We start from the raw sequence: 23476 nt of genomic DNA, 5'->3' as shown, positions 1-23476 counted from the left end.
AAAGCCCTACAGGGATATTGTGCTTTCTAGAATGGGTGGTGCAGCTATGTTTATGTTACTATACCCTTATGTTGGGGTGTTACTGGTCCTTTCTCATGTACAGCGCACTACTGCTTTGTGTTTCAACCTTTACTTTGGAATCGGAGTTTAACCTTGTAACATAGTGGAAGGTGCATAACACAGAGCAGGGAGCTACTACTCAAAAACCATTTGCCGGACCGGGTGGTGGTCATCCTGGTTTTTCTGAATACAGTAAGGCATAAAGCTGTATTTAGGTGTGGCAGCGGATCTTAAGTGTATGTGACAGGCATGGAAGAGTGAGAGAACTTCTCTAAGTGTCCAATGGCAGGCTGGGGGTTTAACATATAGGCATCTCTATGCTCCCGTAGGTACAGCAGTGCATTGTATGTACTGTACAATTTCCAATCTCCCAATGAGAGTGGCTGGAATTTACCTAATAAATGCATTGGGATATGGTTGAAAAACTAATTTTACTGTCAGTTGTAGTGAAGTTTTTCCCTGATGCAAAGGTCCTTGTAATGACTGAAGTGTCTGCTTTGCTTTCATTTGGAAGTTAAGATGCCCCCAGCTTCTAAATGTAACAATGCACCTGGGTACAGTAAATCTACTGCCCGACAGCCACACGCACATTGAGCGCCCCTTTGCTTTTGCACAATGAATCCTGAATGTCCCATGATCAGACAAGGATTGGCAGCAGCTGTCCCTGTGTGTCTGGGTGGGGGCTAATAATGGAAATCCTTTGCTTCCAGAGTGATTGAATTGTTTCTGCCTGTGCTGCACAAATCTATTCCCAAAACCATCATCTGGATTTGAATAATTGTATTCTGGAATGTGTGTATTGTGTCATTAAATTGGTACAAACAGCAGAACGTGAATGATCATTTCCAAATCCTGGTCTGGAGCCGGAGGCCAATCTTCTTAAAGGAACACTTCAGTATAAAAATATGGGTTCAGTATAAAAACTGGGTAAATAGATGTGCAAAATAAAAAATATTTTCAATATAGTTAGCCACAAATGTAATGTATAAAGGCTGGAGTGAGTGGATGTCTAACAGAACAGAACACTACTTCCTGCTTTGCAGATCTCTTGTTTTCCACTGATTGGTTACCAGGCAGTAACCAATCAGTGACTTGAGGGGGAACCAAATGGGTTATAACTGTTGCTTTTGAATCGGAACTGCATGCTGAGGATCAACTGCAAACTCACTGAACAGTGAGGTAGGTTGCATTTCTTCTAAAAGTTCATTGTCCCATTGTAAAGTCCAAAATTCACCAATAAAAGTCAATTTTATTTCATCTCGTTGAAAGATTCCAGAGAGAATGATGGGTACTGTATGCAAGATGAGCAGCTCAGGTAACATTATGGTTCATTACATTATGTCTTTAAATTTACTCAAGTTTGAAAATACAGGTATGTGATCCGTTCTGAAAACCCCTTATCCAGTGTCGGACTGGCCCGGCGGGATACCGGGAAAAAACCCGGTGGGCCCCGACCCTTGTGGGCCCCCGCCGGGCCAGAACCCTTCTCCCGATATTTCCAATCGCAAAATTTTTTTTTATTTGCGGCGATGCGCAGCGCCGCCTGCGCATGCGCGCCGAACGGCGTTGCTGCGCATGCGCGCCGAACGGCGTTGCTGCGTATGCGCGCCGAGCGGCTTTGATGCGCATGCGCGCCGAGCGGCTTTGTTGTTGCGCATGCGCGTCGAACGGCGCTGTTGCGCATGCGCGCCGAACGGCTGGGCCGACAGGTTTTAGTAGGGGGCGGGGGTCGGCGGGGGCCCCTGGACAGCAGTCCCGGTGGGCCCGGGCCTCCCAGTCCGACCCTGCCCTTATCCAGAAAGCTCAGAATCACGGAAAGGCCATCTCCTATAGACTCCATTTTATCCAAATCTTTAAAATGATTTCCTTTTTCTCTGTAATAATTGGGGAAGCACTGAATCCAGGATTTAGTTCGGGATTCGGCCTTTTTTTAGCAGCAGCAGGATTTATCTGAATCCTTCTGCCCGGCCGAACCAAATCCTAATTTGCATATGCAAATTAGGGCTGGGTTGGGAAATCACGTGACTTTTGGTCACAAAACAAGGAAGTAAATTTCCCCCCTTCCCACCCTTAATATGCATATGCAACTTAGGATTCGGTTCGGTATTCTGCAAAATCTTTCACGAAGGATTCAGGTGTTCGGCCAAATCCAAAATTGTGGATTTGGTGCATCCCTAGTAATAATAAAACAGAAAAATTACTCCTGAGTATTGTGGATAACAGGTCCCATACCAGTATTTGAACACAAATTGGACAGTTACAGTTTCACTGAAAACTAAATATGGCCATACATGCACTGATATTATCGTACAAATCAAATTTCCGTACGATATTCTGTGTGTTCGTGGGAGACAAGCTGAGTGATAGCAGAATACTTGGATATCAGTCGGCTCTTCAATTGGGAGGGCCGGAAAATTTTGATTGGGTGGCTTTGAAGGTACCTGAACATCGACCATTGTTAGTGCTGAATCGTTAGATACAGGTAGAAATCTATTGTTTTTTCTTATATTCTCAGCAGGTGCTTGTGGATTGGTGCTGGTGTACTGCTCACCACAATGGGATTTTTAAACCTGCCCCATAGTTCTGTGTGGGAGAGCCAATGTATGGACAGATAAGCTGCCAACTTGGTTTGATGGGGTTTTTATTTATTAATGTCAGTTTGTACCTACTAGTCGGTCCCAGTCCCATTTGGAATAGGAATAAATATAACCCAGGTACTCCAGTTTCCACCCACACACAGGCAGGTTAATAGACTCTTGATAAAACTGGCCCTAGCGTGTCTGCATGTGATAGGGACCTAAAAAGCAGTATATAAAGGATAAATATGCACTTTGTGATAGCACATGGGATATGTTCATGGGGTGAAATGCAGCAGATTTCTACTAGTAACTAATAAGGGTGTCTTGACTGTCACTGCATTTCACTCTAAGCCCACGTGCTGCTGACAGTCACAGCAAGTAAAGAGTGCACAGCTCGGAGAACCAGATGCGAACTGCCTGATATAAACTGCTAGGGGCAATTATACATACAACCTAATGCAGTTAATCAGTAGCACAGTGGATTTATGAAAATACCAAAATGTGATTTATTGGTTCATAGTGGCCTGTAGACAATGTTTCTGGCCTTGCAGGCCCCTTTATCAAGTCTAAGTGATTTTGCTACAGTGCAGGTTAAACAGTGTACAGTTAAAGGGTTTTTTTACCTTTAAATTAAATTTTAGTATGATGTAGAGAGATATTCTGAGACAATTTGCAATTGGTTTTCATTTGTGGCTTTTATATATTTAGCTTTTTATTCTGTAGCTCTCCAATTTGCAATTTCAGCAATCTGGTTGCTTGGATCCAAATATGGAATATGAATAGGAGAGGCCTGAACAGAAAGATGAGTAATAAAAAGTAGCAATAACAATATAGTCGTAGCCTTTTAGAGCATTTGTTGTTTAACTGGGGTCAGTGACTCCTCATTTGAAAGCTGGAGAGAGGCAGAAGAAGAGGGCAATTAATTCAAAAACTATAAATAAATAATGAAAACTGAAAAGTTGCTTAAATTGACCATTCAATAACATATTAAAAGTTAATTTAAAAGTGAACCACCCCTTTAAGAATGTGAGAAAGTGGGAGGGATGGAGAGGGTTGGCAGATGGGAAAAAGGTAGGTTGCATTTCTTTTAAAAGTTCATTGTCCCGTTGTAAAGTCCAAATTTCGCCAATAAAAGTCAATTTTATTTCATCTCGTTGAAAGATTCCAGAGAGAATGATGGGTACTGTATGCAAGATGAGCAGCTCAGGTAACATTATGGTTCATTACATTATGTCTTTACATTTACTTGAGTTTGAAAATACAGGTATGTGATCCGTTACAATAAACTAAATAATCACATGAAAAGCATAAATCTATCGGATTTATCTGGATAAGCTTACCGCTTTCCCAGTTGTGTCCGGGTGCTCATGCCCCAGACCTTCAGCATAGGGGAGTAATTCACGGCAATAAATGACAGGCAGGCACCACTCCGGAACATCCATCATACAAATAGTAGAATCCAAGAGCTAAAGATTGAGTATAAAAATAAAATATTTCTTTATTTTACATTATGTCTAAAAGAATAAAGTCTGATGCGTTTCATGTCAACCAGGGACACTTAATCATGAGCCTATGATTAAGTGTCCCTGGATGACACAAAACTCGTCAGGTTATATCCTTTTAGACATAATGTAAAATAAAGAAATATATTATTTTTATACTCCATTTTTGGCTCTTGGACTCTACTATTTGTTCGATGGATGTTCCGGAGTGGTGCCTGCCTGTCATTGAATTCTATGTGATCCGTTATCTGAAAACCCATTATCCAGAAAGCTCAGAATCACGGAAAGGCCATCTCCTATAGACTCCATTTTATCCAAATCTTTAAAATGATTTCCTTTTTCTCTGTAATAATTAGGGATGCACCGAATCCAGGATTTGGTTTGGGTTTCGGCCTTTTTCAGCAGGATTCGGATACAGCCGAATCCTTCTGCCCGGCTGAACCAAATCAAAAACCTAATTTGTATATGCAAATCAGGGGCAGGAAGGAAATCGCGTGACTGTCACAAAACAAGGAAGTAAAAATGTTTCCCTCTTCCCTAATTTGCATATGCAAATTAGGGTTCGGTATTCAGCAAAATCTTTCACTAAAGGATTCGGGAGTTCCGCCAAATCCAAAATAGTGGATTCAGTGCATCCCTAGTAATAATAAAACAATACCTTGTACTTGATCTCAACTGAGATACAATGAATAATTATTGGAGACAAAACAATCTTATTGGCTTTAAATTAATGTTTAAATTATATTTTGGTAGATTTAAGATTTGGAGACCCAAATGACAAAGATTACTTATCCGGAAAACCCCAGGTCCTGAGTATTCTGGATAACAGGTCCCATACCAGTATTTGAACACAAATTGGACAGTTGCAGTTTCACGGAAAGCTAAATGTGGCCATACATGCACGGATATCGTACAAATCAAATTTTCGTACTATATTCGGTGTGTTTGTGGGAGACAAGCCGAGTGATAGCAGAAGACTTGGATATCAGTTGGCTAGTCAATTGGGAGGGCCGGAAAATTTTGATCGGGTGCCTTTTTTTGGCTATTGTTAGTGCTGAATGATCAGATACAGGTAGAATTCTATTGTTTTTATTTGTAGATCTGACGATTCAGCTGTACACATGTGGGGCCGATTCACAAAGGGTCGAATATCGAGGTTAATTAACCCTCGATATTCGACTGGGAATTAAAATCCTTTGAATATCGAAGTCGAAGGATTTTAGCGCAAACAGTGCGATCGTATGATCGAAGGATTATTCCTTCAATCGAACGATTAAATCCTTCGAATCGAACGATTAAATCCTTCGAATCGAAAGATTCGAAGGATTTAAATCCAACGATCGAAGGAATATCCTTCGATCAAAAAAACTTAGGAAAGCCTATGGGGACCTTCCCCATAGGCTAACATTGAGTTCGGTAGCTTTTAGATGGCGAACTAGGGGGTCGAAGATTTTTCTTAAAGAGACAGTACTTCGACTTTTGAACGGTCGAATAGTTGAACGATTTTTAGTTTGAATCCTTCGATTCGAAGTCGTAGTTGAAGGTCGTAGTAGCCCATTCGATGGTCGAAGTAGCCCAAAAAACACTTCGAAATGCAAAGTTCGAATCCTTCACTCGAAGTTAGTGAATCGGGCCCCATGTGTGTTGAAATGAATGATCTTTCCTGCAAATATCTTTTCCATTGTAATGTCTATGACCAGCTTAAGTTTGGGACCATAATGAATTAAATGGACTTTGACCTTTTAAATGAAATATAACCCACATGAGCTGCTCTTTTCTCCACTTAATACTCCCCCCTCCCCCTCTCCATTCCACCCACTACGTCACACATAGTAATTAGCTGTACACTATATAACTTGCACGGGAGCAGAGCCACTTAGTCTTGATAAAGGGTCCTGCAAGGCCTCAAATGTTTATATGTCACCTGCAGATTTTCCATCAAGTCAGTGTGCCACCGCTTTATAACAATGACCAAAGAGGCCAATAAGATAAGTGCTTTTCTACTGTAGTATATACTAGTGCCTCCAGTTTTTACATAGTTAATAAATAGTGAATGAATCAATGTGGCAGCTATAGCTTGGCTCCTGTTACTGCATGCCTTATTGGAAATGGAAAATACTATAACAAAAGGAACACATAGTAATAGTCTAACACAGACAGTTTATTTGTGAATAATGTATTTCTATGTAGTTTTGAAAACAAGCATCATACTGTAACATCAGTGCATCTGAGCTCAAGATTTGATATAACCTATAACACACATAACTTATATTATAGATTCTCTGTGTCTTTGGGCTTCACCAGCACTGCATGTTCCCTAGGACACATCATTGTTCCCAGTCTGCCCCACATGGGGACACATGCATTGTTGGCGAGGTACAATCACACATTAAGAAGCAGAGCATTGTATCTGCCACAAACTAATCTTGGAAGTGTATTTAAAGGAACAGCAAAAGATTAAAGTGTTTTAAAGGAAGAATGATATAATGTGCCCTGCACTGGTAAAACTGGTGTGTTCAGAAAGACTACTATAGTTTATATAAATAAGCTGCTGTGTAGCCATGGGGCAAACATTCAAGCACAGGATACACAGTAGATAATATAAAAGTTCTGAAGAATCCCATTGTATACTACAGAGCTTGTCTGTTATCTGCTGTGTATCCTGTGCCTTTTCTACTTTTTCAGCTTTGAATGGCTGCCCCCCACAGATACACAGCAGCTTGTTTATATAAACTATAGTAGAGTTTCTGAAGCAAACACACCAGTTGTACTAGTGCAGCACATTATATTGTCATTCCTTTAAAACACTTTCATCTGTTGGTGTAACTGTTCCTTTAACAACACAGGAACTAGATCTGTGTGTCACTATACACAAGCGGACATATCACGAACAGTGGGACACCATGGGAACAGATAAGCAGTCACCCTAAGATTCCAACCACAAAGTAAGCATGCGTCGTTTCTTCTGCATTGGTGGCTTCCATTGCAAGTGTTGTGTCCAGGCTGTGACTGATATCCTGCAGGAGAGAGAGGGAAATGGCAAAGTATGAGCCTGTCCGATACTCTGACTTCTCACCAAACCAGTCCCCCCAGAGGGTGGGCACTCACCTCTCAGACTGCTACAGCTCGCCCATTTTTTACAATGATCTGCTTGCAGATTGACTGCACCACTTCTGAAGTGGTACCCTGACCTCCGATGTCTGCCGTGTGCATCTACAAGAGAAATACAAGTCAGTGATGCCAATACAATGTGCTCCTGTTCTACTACAACTCTTTGAATCCCTTGATGCCAATTAAAGTGGAAGTTCACCTTTAAGTTAACTTTTACTATGTTATAAATAGCTAATTATAAAGCAACTTTATTGATCTTCGTTATTTAGTTTAATTATTTGCCTTCTTCTTCCTACTCTCTCTAGCTTTCAAATGGGGGTCGCTGACCCTATGTAGTAAATAATTGCTCTGTAAGGATACAAATTTATTGTTATTGCTCATTTTTATTATTCAAATCAGTGCATGGTTACTAGGGTAATTTAGACCCTAGCAACCAGATAGCCAAAACTGCAAACTGGAGAGATGCTGAATAAAAAGCTAAATAACTCAAAAAACAAGAATATCACTTTCTACATCATATTAAAAGCTACTATAAAGGTGAACAACCCCATTAAAGGTATATGGTCATGATTTCTACTGCAATATTTCTACTTCCCTGGTCAGCCACTGAGCAAGTGTAGCTACACTCATCCCCTATATAAATGTTCCTATATTTACTTTTACAGCTGAACAAGGAAAAATCTGCTCTAGGTATAGGTATTGAAAGAAACACTTTTTTTTTTAATTATTATGCCCCATGATTGCACCAGGTTTACCCGCAGCATCACTGTGTTTTGTTATGGTAGCACCAGGGCAGTGTACCCTATTTGTAAGTGACACCAGCATTAAAACTGCGTGTCTTGCTTTTAAGATGAACTATAACATGGCGTACGTACCAATAAAAACAACACATGCAGTTTTAATACTGGTGGTATTATTTTTAGCTGCAATCTGGGATTAGCTATGGATTCTCTCTGCCTCTCCTCCACCTACATGAGTAAGAGATCTCCCTTTTCTATACCCATGTTGTGGTCAATTATGGTTTCCATTATTTCAGGTATCTCAACTGCTCATTAAATTACCGCAATTGCCCCTTTCATTTGTATTCACCAAGTAAGCAGCAATGTCATGCTTTATTCTGATCACTCTGCTTTACAGTCTGTTAAAATTCCTATGTGGTTTTTTTTTTGGATGAAGTCAATGAAAACATTTGAAGGTAGAGGGCCTAGTGGGCACTTAAGAAATTTCATGGAAAAAAAAAAAAAAAGTGATTTATTCCTAAATTTTAGGGGGCCCTGAAATGATATTGCTGCAGGACCCAGTTTTAAAATGGTCATTTAGCTACATGGCAGCTTCTGATGCAATGCAAATATACAGAAAGAGGATGACACAATATACAATGGTGCCTGCCGTTGAGGTATTATTAAGAGGTATAATTATATTATTATATATTTTGTGCATTATCAGCAGGATTTGGACGAATCCTTGTGCCTGGCTGAACCGAATCCTTAAAACTGTAACTTTCTCCCCCTCACTGATTTCCATATGCAAATTAGGGTTCCTATTCATGCCGTTTGCAGAGTTACTACTACTATGAAGCAACAGAAAGCGGGACACCTGTGCGGTATTGCTGCCTTTAAGGCAACAAAGAATGTGGGGCTAATTTATCAACGCTGAGCAGATTTGCCCACGGGCAGTTACCCATAGCAACCAATCAGTGACTGACTGACTTTTAAAAGCCACCTCCAGGTAGAACAATAATTGCAAGAATTTGATTGGTTGCCATGGTTTAATGCCCATGGGCAAATTTGCCCAGTGTTGATAAATTACCCCCCTTTTCTCATGTGATTAGAGTTGGGGAAAGAAAACCTACAATTTGTAATGCTTTGCTCAAGAAAATAATCCTTTCTGCTTTATCAAAATGATCTTTGAATGAACTGAGCCAATGCAGTAATCACAGGAAAGGCCCAGTGTCCATGACGGCTGCTCTTTTTCCAGCAGCGCAAAGATAAGGATGTGCCACTTACCCGGTGTTCATTCATACTGCCCAGAATAGCTTTGCGAATAGAGGCGGCGTAGCTGTGCAACCTGGCATAAAAAGGGGACAAGAGGTTAGAAATATAGAGGAGAGAGACAGCTGTGACATTAAAGGTTAAAGGACACGTTCACTTTAAAACCAAAAACAGGAAACTCCAGACAACAGCACTTGTGTATCACGGAGACTAAATATAGACGTGTTTTGCCACTTCTCATGGATGGAATTATTTTTGACAGGAAGCCTTGAAACCATGGCATGTGTAGAAGGGATGGTACCCCTCACTAGAAATCTGTGCCCGGCAGAGAGACAAAGCAGCATGAGCTAGCACACAAAGGGTAAGCATACCTTATTTAGTGTTAAAGCATTTTGAAAAAGATATAAAATGTTCATGTACTAAATGTGGGGTAAGGTGCAAAGCCTACATGCTAAATGCCATACATTTTGCACTCTGTGCTGCACCTTGCACGCTAGCAGCAGGTCTTTAAAGGAGAAGGAAAACCTGTAGCACAGGCGCAGTTTCTGGCAGCAGCCTTCACGGCATCCATCTTCCAGGTTCTCGTAAGCTGACTGGGAGGTATGTTGGCGCATGCGCAGGTGGAACAATCTGCCGGTTTTAGACAACTGCACATGAGCTGAAATTGGTGGATATTGTCAGCTTACAGAGGACCCGGAAGATGGATGACGTGAAGGCCGCTGCCAAAATCTGCGACGCGGGGTAAGTATAAAGTTTGGGGCATTTCCCCAGAATGCTCGGGACCTGGGGCTTTCTAGATAACTGATCTTTCTGTAATTTGTATCTTCATACCTTACCCTACTAGAAAATTACATAAACATTAAATAAACCCAATAGGCTGGTTTTGCTTTCAATAAGGATTAATTATTACTTAGTTTGGATAATATACAAGGTACTGTTTTAAAAATTGCGATTATTTGGATCAAATGGAGTCTATGAGAGACTACCTTTGTAGAATTCTGAGCTTTCTGGATAATGGATACCATACCTGTATGTGCTGAAACAAACACATTTCTAATGCAGCATTAACAACAGACTTTTTATAGAGAATATCTCCAAGGCAGGTAATATGGCAGCTCCAGCACTTAAGTAGAAGGCCAAATCCCTAGAGATAAATTTGTCCCATGCATATTCAAGTTACCGTTAATATGTTATAGAATGGCCAATTGTACACTACTTTTCAATTGGCCTTCATTTGTTTCTTTTTTTATTTTATAGCTTTTGAATTATTTGCCTTCTTCTGACTCTTTCCAGCTTTCAAATAGGGGTCACTGACCCCATCTATGAAACAAATGCTCTGTAAGGCTACAAATGTATAGTTATTGCTACTTTTTATTACTTATTTCTATTCAGTCCCTCTCCTATTCATATTCCAGTCTCTTATTCATATAAATGCATGGTTGCTAGGGGAATTTGGGCAATTTGCTGAAATTGCAACTTGTAGAGGTACTGAATAAAAAGCCAAATAACTCAAAAAACAGAAAAAAAAATTAAAACCAATTTCCTTAGAATATCACATATAGGACACTACTAATCATACATAAAGAGAGAAGCACTGTTAACAGGAAGCAGTGGCACAAATATTTCTACAATATATAGAACAGTGGCATATTTATTAAGGGTCAAATTTAAATTTGAATTTTCAAAAAAAAAATTTGGTGTCAAAATTCGCACATTTGAATTTCAATCCCCCAATTGAATGTAAAGTCAAATGTGAGATTTATCACACCTCGACCCTGGAAACAGTTCTAATTTGAATATTTGCCACCTAAAACATTAATTTACAGTTCAATGGCAGAGGTCTGTTGGCCCATTTGAAGAGGTTATTAGCCTTCCTGACATTCAAATTGTGTGCGTATTCAAATCAAATAGGAATCGATTTTCCAGATCGTTCCCATTCGATCGAATTTTAGACAAAATCTAATTTTTTTCATAAATAACCTTCCAGTCGAATTGTAAGTTCAAATTTATTAGAGAAAAAAAATTCACATACATTCAAAATTAGACCTTAAAGTATGAAGAGTTCGATGTTGACCAACAATAGGAAGAAGAGTGAGGACTTACTTGAGATGATCCAACATCATGCAGCTTGCAAGGAGCATGGCGGTGGGATTTGCGATGTTCTTGTTGGCGATGCTTTTGCCTGTGTTCCTTGTGGCCTTTAAAGAAACCATTAATGACGTTAGGGAAGAAACGCCAGGCACTAGACATCTCTTAAAAGTGATCACAAGAATCCATTGCCATGTTCAACACAACTTTATTATATTTCATTATGAAAAAGAAATACATTAATTTAATTGCTAAAGCTTTCCCCCTAATCCCTTCTTTAGGATTGACCCCCCCCCCCCATTCATATACTGAACACCCCCCATATTTCTCAGAAACCTATGTAGCCACCGACTCTTCTCCTACACCCAACTTTTGCCAAAATTGCAAAAAAGAGATATATATCTTAATAGTCTGCCTTGGACTAGTACAAACCATTTTACATAAGCATTCATTTCACTTTACTACAGGTATGAGATCGGTTATTCGGAAACAGATTATCTAGAAAGCTCTGAATTACGGAATGGCCAGGCTAACAAATCCCCAACTGCAGTGACCTCGAGGAGTTAATGTTTTTAGTAACCTATCACACCAAGGGGGTGGAGTGTGTGTGGATTTAAAAACCTGTTTGAAATGTGCACTGATTAACACTTGAAAAAGAGTCACTAACTCGAAACATTTTGTGAATAAAAAAACCTTGCAGCACAGTTTCTGCGGTTTTATTTTCCTGTTTGTCCACAACCTTAAAGATTTGGAATTACGGAATGGCAGTCTCCCATTGATTCCATTTTATCCAAATAATCCACAATTGTAAAAATGATTTCCTTTTTCTCTGTAGTAATAAAACAGTACTTTGTACTTGATCCCAACTAAGATATAATTAATCCTTATTGGAAGCAATTACGGAAAGATCCACTGTCTGAAAAACCCCAGGTCCTGAGATAACAGCTCCCATACCAGTATATGAAACCTTATTACACTGCATATATAGAAAAAGTGAATCAACAATGCCACTTGTGGTCAGTTCTCCAAACTGGGGGTGTTCAGTATGTGAATGTGGGGTGTCAAGTCCTAAAGAAGGGATTAGGATGAGGAACATGTTAAAAATGTGCACAAAACTCATCGGAGGTGTCTCTGCTCTTTTCCAATCAGAGAAACATTTGAAGCCTATCCTGCTGGTTTGCAGAACTGGTCTGGTCAGATGGCATGGTTTACATTTTTCAGTGTGTGTGTGTGTGTCTGTGTGTAAAAATACTCACACAACACACAGTTTGCCAAGTATACACACATTTATTATTATTACTGCCACAATTGTCTTTTTTTTTTACTGCATCTTGTTTTTTGTCTGAAAAAAATGTTTTATTTCCATTGCGAATAGCACATTCACTAACCGCACTGTGCAATACCTTTTGTATGTTATTATGCCATTTATATTACAGTCTTGATGATTTGGGTAAATTTTTTGCCATTTTATTGCATTTTCAATTCTGCATAGGTGTAAAGCTGGCCCTACATTCAGAGATCCATTCATTTGGGGAGGTTGCCAAATGAGTGGAGGTCTCTCTGACATGCCCACCTTGAGGGCAACATCTGCCACAATGAGGAGAATATGGGCAGTCTGATGGAGGACCGCATCAACTAACCAGTGTGGTCCTCGATCCAATGGGATTTTAAAACCTGTGAATCTCACTGCTGAAAACATTTTTACTTCCTTGTTTTGACAAAAAGTCACAATTTCCCTCCCCTAAATTTGCATATGCAAATTAGGTTTCGGATTCAGTTCGGCCAGGGAGAAGGATTCGGCCGAATCCTGCTGAAAAAGGCCGAATCCCGAACCAAATCCTAGATTGGATGCATCCCTAGTTTCATTGGATTTCAGTTTTTTTATTGTATTCCGCACTGTTCTGTTACTTGCCCATTGAAATTTGGCCTGCTATGTATCCAATAGGGTTCCTCTGTAGGCCTCATAATTTGGTAAATCTCTGCCTATTGGGTATCAAAATGTCAAGTAGACCCCTGGGGTTTATACTTAAGAAGTGCTATGCTGATACATTACTGTACGTAACGTAGGGTATTTAACGGGATGTGATGCAAGCTTTGGGACGATTTTCAGAAATGTCATAAAAACTGATATTTTTAGCATAGTTTTGCAGTTTGGTAGTTTGCAGTAGCAAGATGTATTTACCCATTTTGGATTCATCAGAATGTGTACTTTCAGGAAATATGATTTTCTAGGGTCTCCCTACTGTTAGGGGGTATTATGGCACATGATACACATACCGAGTACACATACTGGCTGCTTAAGGTTTTGTATAGTTTTCCTGGGTAAACTAAAAATCCACCTCAGGAAGTTTTCCTAAAATGACAGAACACAAAATGTTCAAAAAAACTTTACCGTTTCAAAAACTGCATAGACATTGCCATAATTTGCCCCCGGAACAAGTCCAGGACCCCCGACCAATCCGGCGCATACGTTGTTTACAATATTGCCATACAGATTAGGCATCACCATCACGTCAAACTGCTGGGGGTTGGACACCAGCTGCATCAGGAAAAGAGGTTTCATTAGAAAACAGCAGGAAATTCATTGTAAATAAAATGATTGTATCGTAGTAAATACATTGTGTTATGGTTTCCTGCACAAGGTCTCTGCCAAGACTGATCCTCTTTGTATCATGTAAAGGTCAAGTATCACACTGTTGGAAAAAAATGTTTTGTTTTTTTTCCCCCCTCTTTGCATCTGTATGAGGCCATTAATATAGATGGAAGTGGCCCTACTAGATCAGACAGTAGATCCATTTATTCACCTTTTACCATGGGGTTAAACATGGTAAAACTTAGAACAGAGTTTTATTTGGGTTTTTTTTTTTTTTTGGTACCTCTCTGGGCTCTTCCACCAATATAAATAATGTGCCAGTAAGAAAAAAAAATGTAGTGTGTAGCTGTTAAATGTGGATCAAACGTTTTGGCACTAGTTCAGCCCTTCCTCAAGCTATTTATTCCATGGAGGACAGAATCTATACCCTATTGTAATATGGCCATCTACTGACCAAACACAGTCAATAGTCCCATAAGGGATAAGCATGAAATATAATGTCCAAGAGATTTTGTCATCTGTAAGGGAATCATTCCTGGAATTACAAACAAGCCACACTACTCAATGTAAAGAATTGTGCAAGAAGAGAATCAGTCTAAATAACACAAGAGAGTCTGAACCTACATTGCACAACTTTGGAGGAGTATAAAGTCGTAAGAATCCCCATAGGATTGAGAAGCAACAATTAAAAAAAAAAAAAAAAAACACAAGACAAGGATAGCCTTCTTAACCCACATATGATATCCACTCCAAACAAGTACACAAAACTATTAGGAAATACTGGCCCATTCTGTTGAACGATCCCTTGACCTTGAAGGTAATCACAGATTATCCAATACTTTCCTACTGGTGGGGTAAAAATGCTGCCAATTCCCTGGTGAGAAGTTATGTAGACAAAGGTATAAACGAAAATTCTTAGGGAAACCAATGGTGGGCACTTTCTCCTGTCTATCATGTCAAAATTGTAAAGCCATAATTAAAGGGAGCACTGTATCACATCCACTACAGAGTATGCACCTTAAAGGAGAAATAAAGCCTATCTAAAGAAGTAGGTAGAAATGTTGTACATTATATTGTGTGCTTCTGTACCAGCCCAAGGCAACCACAGCCCTTTAGCAGTAAAGATCTGTGTCTCCAAAGATGCCCCAGTAGCTCCCAATCCTCTTTTCTGCGGATTCACTGCACATGCTCTCTGCTGCTGTCACTTACTGAGCTTAGGGACCCACTAACAATATACAGTACACATAGAATAGAAATGTCACAATATAAGGCTGATTAGTAATTAATACAGATAACTACTACATGGCAGTACATAAACCAGTGCAATTAGGATCAGAATTTAATAATCAGCCCTGTAGCATCAGCTTATATTACAGACAACCCACATTTTCTGCTTGATAATTTGCATCTACCCCAAAACTTAGCTTCTTAACAGAGAGCACTGAGCATGTGAGCGTTGCAGACACTTTCCAAGATGGTGACTCCCTGTAACAAGTTTGAAGTCCTGGATCATTGCTGCTATTGAGAAGCTGAAACTTTAGGCCAGTGCAATAAGTTCAGTATATAAAATAGCATTTTAGCCATTAATTTTTAGTTCTCCTTTAAATGTACTTTCAGCAATGTAAAGGCCCGAATGAATGAATATATGAACTATACATGGTCCCTGTAATCCTTGTTACCAACTTTGTTTTGTTTGCATTGCATCTTGGGAGGAAGATGCAGAATAGCTGAATGAGTGAGACAGCAACATCCTTCCCTAGGATCTAGCCAGTGAGTACTCAAACTTTGCCAGGACGCCTTGTTATTCTGTTCAATTGTGATATGCAGTTTTTTTTTTTTTTTAAAGTGTTCACTTTAAAGGGGGGTATTGGAAGAAACAGACCTTTCATATTGCACTGTGGACATTATATTTCATGCTTATCCTCTATTGGACTCATATGATGGTCACTAGGTGGCAGTGTTGTGATAGTATATACATCTAGTACAGTGCTGTCCAACTTCTGTGGTACCGAGGGCCAAAATTTTACTGGCCTATGTGGTGGAGGGCCAATAATGGAAGTCAGTGTTGGCCCCCCACATGCTGTGTCGGTTTACCATATGTAAACTTTAAAAGGTATCACTACAGAGATTAACTGGCCCCTGCATTGTTTAAACCTCAAATTCAGAGATCCCCTTGCAATGTTCACACTTGCGACGCCTCTACTGTTTATATCCTAAAGCCTGTACTGTTCACACTTGAGACCCAGATTGAAACTGCCCATTGTTCTCCTGTTCATACCTTATTCAAAATGCTAATGGAGCACCAGAACTGTGTCACTGTATGTAGTACATATTAGAATGATACTTTCCCGTCCCATCTCCTGCTCTGTTCTGCCTTCCCTCCCTGTGTGTGCCATTCTCTGCTTGCCCAGTGCTGCTTGTGTGTGCCATTCTCTGCTTGCCCAGTGCTGCTTGTGTGTGCCATTTTCTGCTTGCCCAGTGCTGCTTGTGTGTGCCATTCTCTGCTTGCCCAGTGCGCCTTGTGTGTGCCATCCTCTGCTTGCCCAGTGCTGCTTGTGTGTGCGCCATTCTCTGCTTGCCCAGTGCTGCTGGTGTGTGCCATTCTCTGCACAAATAGCTTGAGGAAGGGCTGAACTAGTCCAGAAACGATTCAGCCCCAAAAAAAGACACCTTGACGCTAACTTGATTATAGGACAACAGACCGTAAACATGGTGGGTATAAATGAAGCAATAATCCTGTGCCCACTCTTGGTGTCTTTTAAAGTGGGGGTTCACCTTTGAAGTAACTTATAGTATGTTATAGAATGGCAAATTCCCAGCAAACTTTCAGTTGGTCTTCATTTATATGTTATACTTCGTTGTTTGTATTTTTCTTCTGACCATTTCCAGCTTTCAAATGGGGGGGGGTCACTGACCCCATCTAAGGCACCACATTTATTGTTATTGCTACATTTTATTACTCATCTTCCTACCAGTACCTCTCCTATTCATAATCAGTGCATGGTTGCTAGGGTAATTCGTAACCTAGCGACTAGATTGCTGAAATTGCCAACTGGGGAGCTGCTGAATAAAAAGCTAAATAACTCAAAAACCACAAATAATAAAGAAAACCAATTGCAAATTGTCTCAGAATATCACTCTCTGCATCATATTAAAGGTGATCAGCACCTTTACGTTAGTAAGACACAGAGAAATAAAAAGAGGAAAAGTCAAAGAAAGAAATGAAGGTATAGAAAAACTGTAGCAACTGAGACGCCATACTTAATTTCAAATATCTGCAGGAAGGTGGATCCATCACAGAGAGTAGATGGAAGAACCACACAAGTGCTACTTACACATTCAGTCTAACAGGGAAAACAGATATCTTAACACCAACTAGGAAACCATTAAATAACTTAGATTTTTACATTAAAATATAGAATTACTGATGGATAATGAAAAGAAATAGCAATCTATACATCTGTGCATTAATCTATGCAGTCATGATTACACAAATTGATATGGAGATGAGAGCTAATTCAGGTACCTGCATTGTGGTGTTGTCAACAATCATGCTCTCAAAGGTGATATCGGGGTACCCTGAGGCTACTTCCTTGCAGCACTGAAGGAACAGCCCATCCCCAAGTTTCCTGCAAGATACATCAATAAATCAATAAAAACTCTGCTGTTCGCAGAGTATGAAAAACCAACACATACATAATATTCGCCTTGTGAACAGCTGTGATCTTCTTGCGTCCTTCCTCCCGGGCCAACTTAAACGCATATTCTGCAATGCGGAGAGAATTTACTCGGGTAATGATCTTGAGACTCTCGACTACCCCGGACACACTCTGTATGAAACAAAAAGCAAAGCAATTCATAAATTCTGCTACAAGATTGGTGCCGTAAATAGCATGGTGTTGTTGTCAAAGAGATCTGCACTCACAGGACTTAATGACAATCCAAATACTTTTTATTATAGGGAGACTTTTTGAGAAAGGCCATGGAGGTAGCCGAAACGTTAGAGGCACACACACCAGTTTGGGTAAGAATTGTTTGTTCTCTACATACACATGCTGTCCAGCTTGAAGGTCCATTATGGTGGCATTAAAGATTAATGTGTTGTCCTATTATATGATGTTGCTGAAGAACTGATACACCAATATTTTTTCCTGTCTCAGTAACATGTGGGACACTAGCCAGAGGTTGTAGCTTCAAGGCATCTTTGAACTGAAAAAGTCTGCTAACCACTGACTTTACTTAAGTAGATTTATTTAGCAAGCCATGGGAGTTGCTTAGGGCTACTCCAGTGCCAATAATTGCCAAAGGTAAGAGGCCCATTTTACACACAGATGTTTGAAAAAAACAAAAACAAAAAAAAAACCACTGCCCTAGGCATATTAGCCAGGAGTTTGTTTTAATTGGTCAATGCAGCTATAGACTGACCTCATGTTCCAAGCTGCTGTACTCTCCTTCTGTGTTCTCTCTCACTATCATAATATCAATGTCCTTATGGCGGGTATGAACCCCAGGGACACTCCGGCAGTGTATGACATTGGCATAAAGGTCCAGACTTGTGCTGTGAACAGGAGGCAATCAAAAAAACGCCATAAGGAAACTTAACTCATGCTAAAATATATCTTCAGATACATAGAATAAAATAGATTTTTTCTGGTTCATCCTAATCCCTCTATAAATATATAACCAGATATGGGGTTTTCCTGGCCCAGTACATCAAAATAAAGCAAAAGACTTACCGAAGTAGATTATTTCGTGATATATGGGAAGGCGGCATGTTGTGGTTTGTCTCAATGTTACCTGGGAGTCAGAACAATCATACTAATATATCTTAATGACAAGAGAAGGCAGCTTGTAGTTGCAAGGGGCAAACAAAAAAAAAAAAAAAGGTACCTTTTAGTGCGACCCTGTTCCGACGGATGGCTGTAATGGCATTCTGAATGTCGTTTTCATCAACAGATGACGAATTTACATTTACTACTTCAAAATCTACTGGCACACAGGAATGCCTGCAAAAATAACATTATTTTGTGAACAAACAGGAAATGATTCCTGTTTCACGGTTAGAAAAAAATGTTTGCTCCTAAATAATGTAATGCTGAGGTTTGAAATAGATACTGGCTATTTACCCAGTTTTTATTTTTACACCGAACCCCCAAAATGCTGTCAGTCTAAGAGAGACCTTCCCAATAGTTGGTTTGAATACTACAGTATAGTTTTATAGGCATTACATACCTAAATACTTCCTTCACGTGCAGCATAAGTTCAGGCCCGATACCATCTCCGGGGATCATGGTTACTGTGTGCCTTCCTCCATACTTGGCTGGCGGGGGCTGTAAACAGACATGAAATGGGTTAGGTTTAAGAGCCCTTGTTCGAGATACTCCTACTTGACAATGGATTAATTAATTGGTTGATTGGTGAATGGGAGTGCACAAATGTTAAAGGGATTGATTAAATATTCTATTATACTTTGTAACTGGGGATGTTATTAGTGTAAATTGTTTTAAAGGGTAACAGGCAGGGCTGGTGCATTGATAATTCAAACACTTGCATTAGTTTAGGATTGTGGAACTAAACAATGCATATTAGCCATGCTCCCCAGAAAAAGACCAGCGATGATAGAGCACCTGGGGCTAATAGAGTTCATTAAACCCTGATTGCTAAACGAGTTAGCAATGCATGTATGGGTATAATCGACCAGCCTGGTCATGTCAACCATAACTAGGAAAAGAACACTCAAATACATATAGCAATACTTACTATGAAAGAATGCTGTTAAAGACAGAAAAAAAGACAAAGTGAGACTTGAAATTACAAACATGAGATTGTGAGGGGGCCGAGGGATGGAGAACCTACATCAGGTTGCTGGGATTGGAACAAACCAACATGGCCTGAAATGATCACTATTATTGATGTCAAGGATTTGAGGCCTATGTCTAGTGTAAGCCTACATAAATAATTCTGCTCATCAGGGATGATTTTTGGTCATTATGTATATTTCTGAACAAGGCCCTATAACAACTCCAATGTATGTAGATAACTAAGGGTCAAGCATATAAAGAAGATTCCCTACCCTCTCCATGTGTGAGAAGGAAAACTGCATCTGCACCTAAACCCAAGTGTCTAACCATGATTGGCCACTACCCCCTTCCTACATAAACTATGGCAGGAGACATACAAGCTTCCTAATTGGGCAAAGGACTCCATAGTTGGTTTGCTGGACATCTGGGGCAATCAGACATGCAAACATCTCATTCATACTTTGCCTGGAAGTCATAGGCTCTCATTTTAAAACCAAGGTCTCACTCCAAGATGATGACTGTTAGGAAATAAAAGACTTGCTGAAAAGAAACAGTGAGAGTAGAACACTATTACAATATTTGGTGAGTGGCCCTTGGATGGTGCCAACAGGAGGAAGTATGGACAGATCTAATGGAAAGGCAGCCTCTGGCCTGCTGAAACCTTCCACTTTAGTCAGAGGAACACCAATGTCACTTTTCACAAGCCTGTATAACCAAATGGAGTTGAGCTTTAGATAAAATCATGTGTAAAGCAAGTACTTACTAAGGCTTTGCAATAGTGATGAGCAGGTCAGACCCTGACCGTTATTTCCCAACTTGAACTTCACCCAACCCAAGGTCTCTTCTACTCTATGACGTGTGCCTGACCTGACTCCCCTCTAATGACTCCTATAAGGGTGTGATCAGTAACTACAGAGGATTGGTCAGCACTGTTACATCTCAAAAGGGCCAAACCAACCACTAGTCACCTTCTTGGCCCAACTCTGCCCAACCTGCTCATTACTACTTTGCAGCCAGTTCTTCTCCCACACCAGACTCTCAGGAGCCTGCTGTTTGGCAGGCAAAGAGCCATCCTTCATTGCAAACATGCAGTTCTGGGGCAAGTGCAATGAGATGAAATCTCCAGATAGAGAAATGTTCTACATGCAACATAACTTGGGTACAATATATCCCTTACGCCAGCAACGGAGGAAGGAATCTGTTCATCTAATATCATTGTCAAAAAGGATTTTGGTCCAAAAAAAACGGCCATTCCATGCACAAAATCATAGAATAACTCCACTTACTATTGAATAATCTCTATTCTGTTTCCACACAGCAGACAGTGCCTGAAAATAAAAGATAAAAGGAACATTTAATATTAAGTCCAGCTGCTAGTATGGATCTTGTTTAAAAAGATAGTATGCAGCAAAGCACTTTTTAAACTTTGTTTTTTTAATTTTTTTTTTTTTAAATAGAGACAGGCTTACATGATATCCACATACCGAGAAAGGAGACCCAAGTCTAGGGGAAAATGCAGACACATACACTATTGCCTTTGGCCAGACAGCTATATGCAGAATACACTGCAAATGGAGGTGTAGATCCTTCATGGCATTTTATAGATGAGCTTTTTGAGCCTCACCATATCTCCAAGGAGTACATAGAGTTTGATTATTGTGGGGTTGGGGGAGCACGCCTGTATCATCTAGGTCAGTGTTTGGGTTCATTGCTGCACATTCTTCTAGAAGCCCAGGAGTATAAAGTGTTAAATCCTAAAAATCACTTATCCACACACTACTTGGTGATATTTAAGTTCTGAATCAGCAAAGGTAATATATATAAGCAAATTCAGGCCCAGTCTGGCAGTCTCACTGGGAAACCGTAACATCAAAAAACTGAATTGTTTTAAAGTAATAAAAATATAATGCAGTGTTGCCCTGCACTGGTAAAACTGCTGTGTACGCTTCAGAAACACTGATACTGTTTATATCAATAAGCTGCTGTGTAGCCATGGGGCAGCCATTGAAAGGAGAAAAGGCTCACGTTATACAGCAGTTTTGAGATGTTGTACCGTGTTAGCCATTGAAAAAATGCAGAAAATGTAAGGTTTGGTGATACATTTTATTGTCTAACTGAATAAGTAACAATTGCAAGCTGCAGATAAGCTCTGTAGAAGATAATGTTATTTGTTATCCACTATTTATCGTCATATAGCCTTTTTTCAATTTCCGCCATTGTTGGGCAATGTGGTGCATTCATTTTCTGCAGTGATTTCTGGCATGTTTGGGGTGTATGTCCATTTTTTTTTTTTAATGTAGTGTTGCCCTGCACTGGTAAAAATTGTGTGTTTGCTCCAGAAACACAACTATATTTTATATAAATAAGCTGCTGTGTAGCCATGAGGGCAGCCATTCAAGCACAGGATACACAGTAGATAACATACGTTCTGAAGAATCTCATTGTATACTATATACTATGTAACCTGTGCCTTTTCTCCTTTTTCCATCTTTGAATGGCTGCCCCCATGTCTACACAGCAGTTTATTTATTAACTATAGTAGAGTTTCTAAATCAACACATAACTTTTACCAAAGCAGGGCAACTGTACATGCTATTTTCTTACTTTAATATACTTGGTTTTTGGAGTTCCTTTAATATGCTCATTGTCCATTTCTTACTTGGCAATTTCTTGCTACCGTCCCTGGAGTGATCTTACTTGCATGTCTATGTAAATGTTTCGGTGGAGTGGCAGAGGCTAAAAATGTTGGCACTGCTTTAAGCAAAAGGCCCCATTTTTTGTGGAGACGGTCCTTCCTGCTTGTGCAAGCTGGGGGCAGCGGAAGTGCTGGGTGCCCTTCTTTTGTTTGGTGGACCCCTGGAGTTAGAATTTCTGGTGGGCCCATTAGCCTAGTCCAATAAGGCCCCCATGAACCCACCCTCACCATGTAAATCTTGCAGCCCCTTCAAAGCAATCCCCAAAGCCTGGGCAGGAAGGGGGAATGGGGCAGGAGGTCTCACTGGGATTTCTCAAGTCAGAGCAGAACCCTGCAACTGCTGGGGGGTCACACTAAAGCACCAAATGATACGTTAATGAATCTTTGTTAATGAACAACGTAGTTAGCTCATTCTTAACAGTCCCCCATCACCGTTCCCCCCTATGGTGCACCCTCTCTATCAAATGGCGAAGACAACTCAATTCCTCTCACAAACTTGAGAACCCCCCCAATGTCAAGTAATGGACCAGCCCACTTCGGCCTTAGCTCCGCCCCCGTCAGAATCCATCACAGGCGCTTTCAGAGGAAGCAAGTAGCGTTTCAGCCAATCAGATTTCTCGTCTGCGTAAGACAGACTCAAAGACTTCTTATTGTTATATAGTTACCTGCTGCGGCTGTCTGAGTCCTGGCCGAAGATGTGCGGGTGAGGGAAGCAAGCGGTAAGCAGCAGTTAAGGTACGAGAAGCCATTCTCCTGCCGGATAGTACGCAACCTGACAGCATGAACAATGCGCATGTGCAGAGGGGGTTCGGATATAGACAGACGCAAGGACAGGTTTACGCACGCGTCATAGGTGGGGCTGTCACGTACACGTCCTTGGAAACTTTTGTGTCAAATTCGGCACGCGCAGAATAAAATTAGCCAGCTAGTGTTTCATAGGTTGCGCTAGCGTCATTGCAGGTATGGTTACGGGACCTACAGGCTTGTTTTACGTTAACATGGGGCGTATGAGGTGGAATGAGATCTTCTCTTGGCGCAATATGGATGACGTGATGA

At 40.3% G+C, this 23476-nt stretch overlaps 1 protein-coding gene across 2 annotated transcripts; it reads right to left on the bottom strand.

The window, feature by feature from the left end:
* Window positions 1-6281: 6281 nt before the first annotated feature.
* On the bottom strand, window positions 6282-23394 carry idh3g.S (isocitrate dehydrogenase (NAD(+)) 3 gamma S homeolog). Of its 2 annotated transcripts, XM_041574218.1 has the most exons (14): window positions 23086-23394; window positions 21012-21053; window positions 19685-19696; window positions 19157-19254; window positions 18815-18930; window positions 18661-18721; window positions 18350-18482; window positions 17621-17754; window positions 17451-17553; window positions 13724-13870; window positions 11347-11441; window positions 9259-9319; window positions 7250-7354; window positions 6282-7158 (listed from the first exon to the last, which is right to left on the bottom strand). In XM_041574218.1, exons 1-13 carry the CDS (start codon window positions 23200-23202, stop codon window positions 7253-7255), a joined length of 1221 nt encoding a protein of 406 aa, XP_041430152.1. In that variant the 5' UTR covers window positions 23203-23394; the 3' UTR covers window positions 6282-7158; window positions 7250-7252.
* Between the last annotated feature and the right edge of the window lie 82 nt (window positions 23395-23476).

The sequence above is a fragment of the Xenopus laevis genome, chromosome 8S, assembly GCF_017654675.1.
Source record: "Xenopus laevis strain J_2021 chromosome 8S, Xenopus_laevis_v10.1, whole genome shotgun sequence".
Classification (NCBI taxonomy): domain Eukaryota; kingdom Metazoa; phylum Chordata; class Amphibia; order Anura; family Pipidae; genus Xenopus; species Xenopus laevis.
This window is presented reverse-complemented; position numbering and strand designations above follow the sequence as displayed.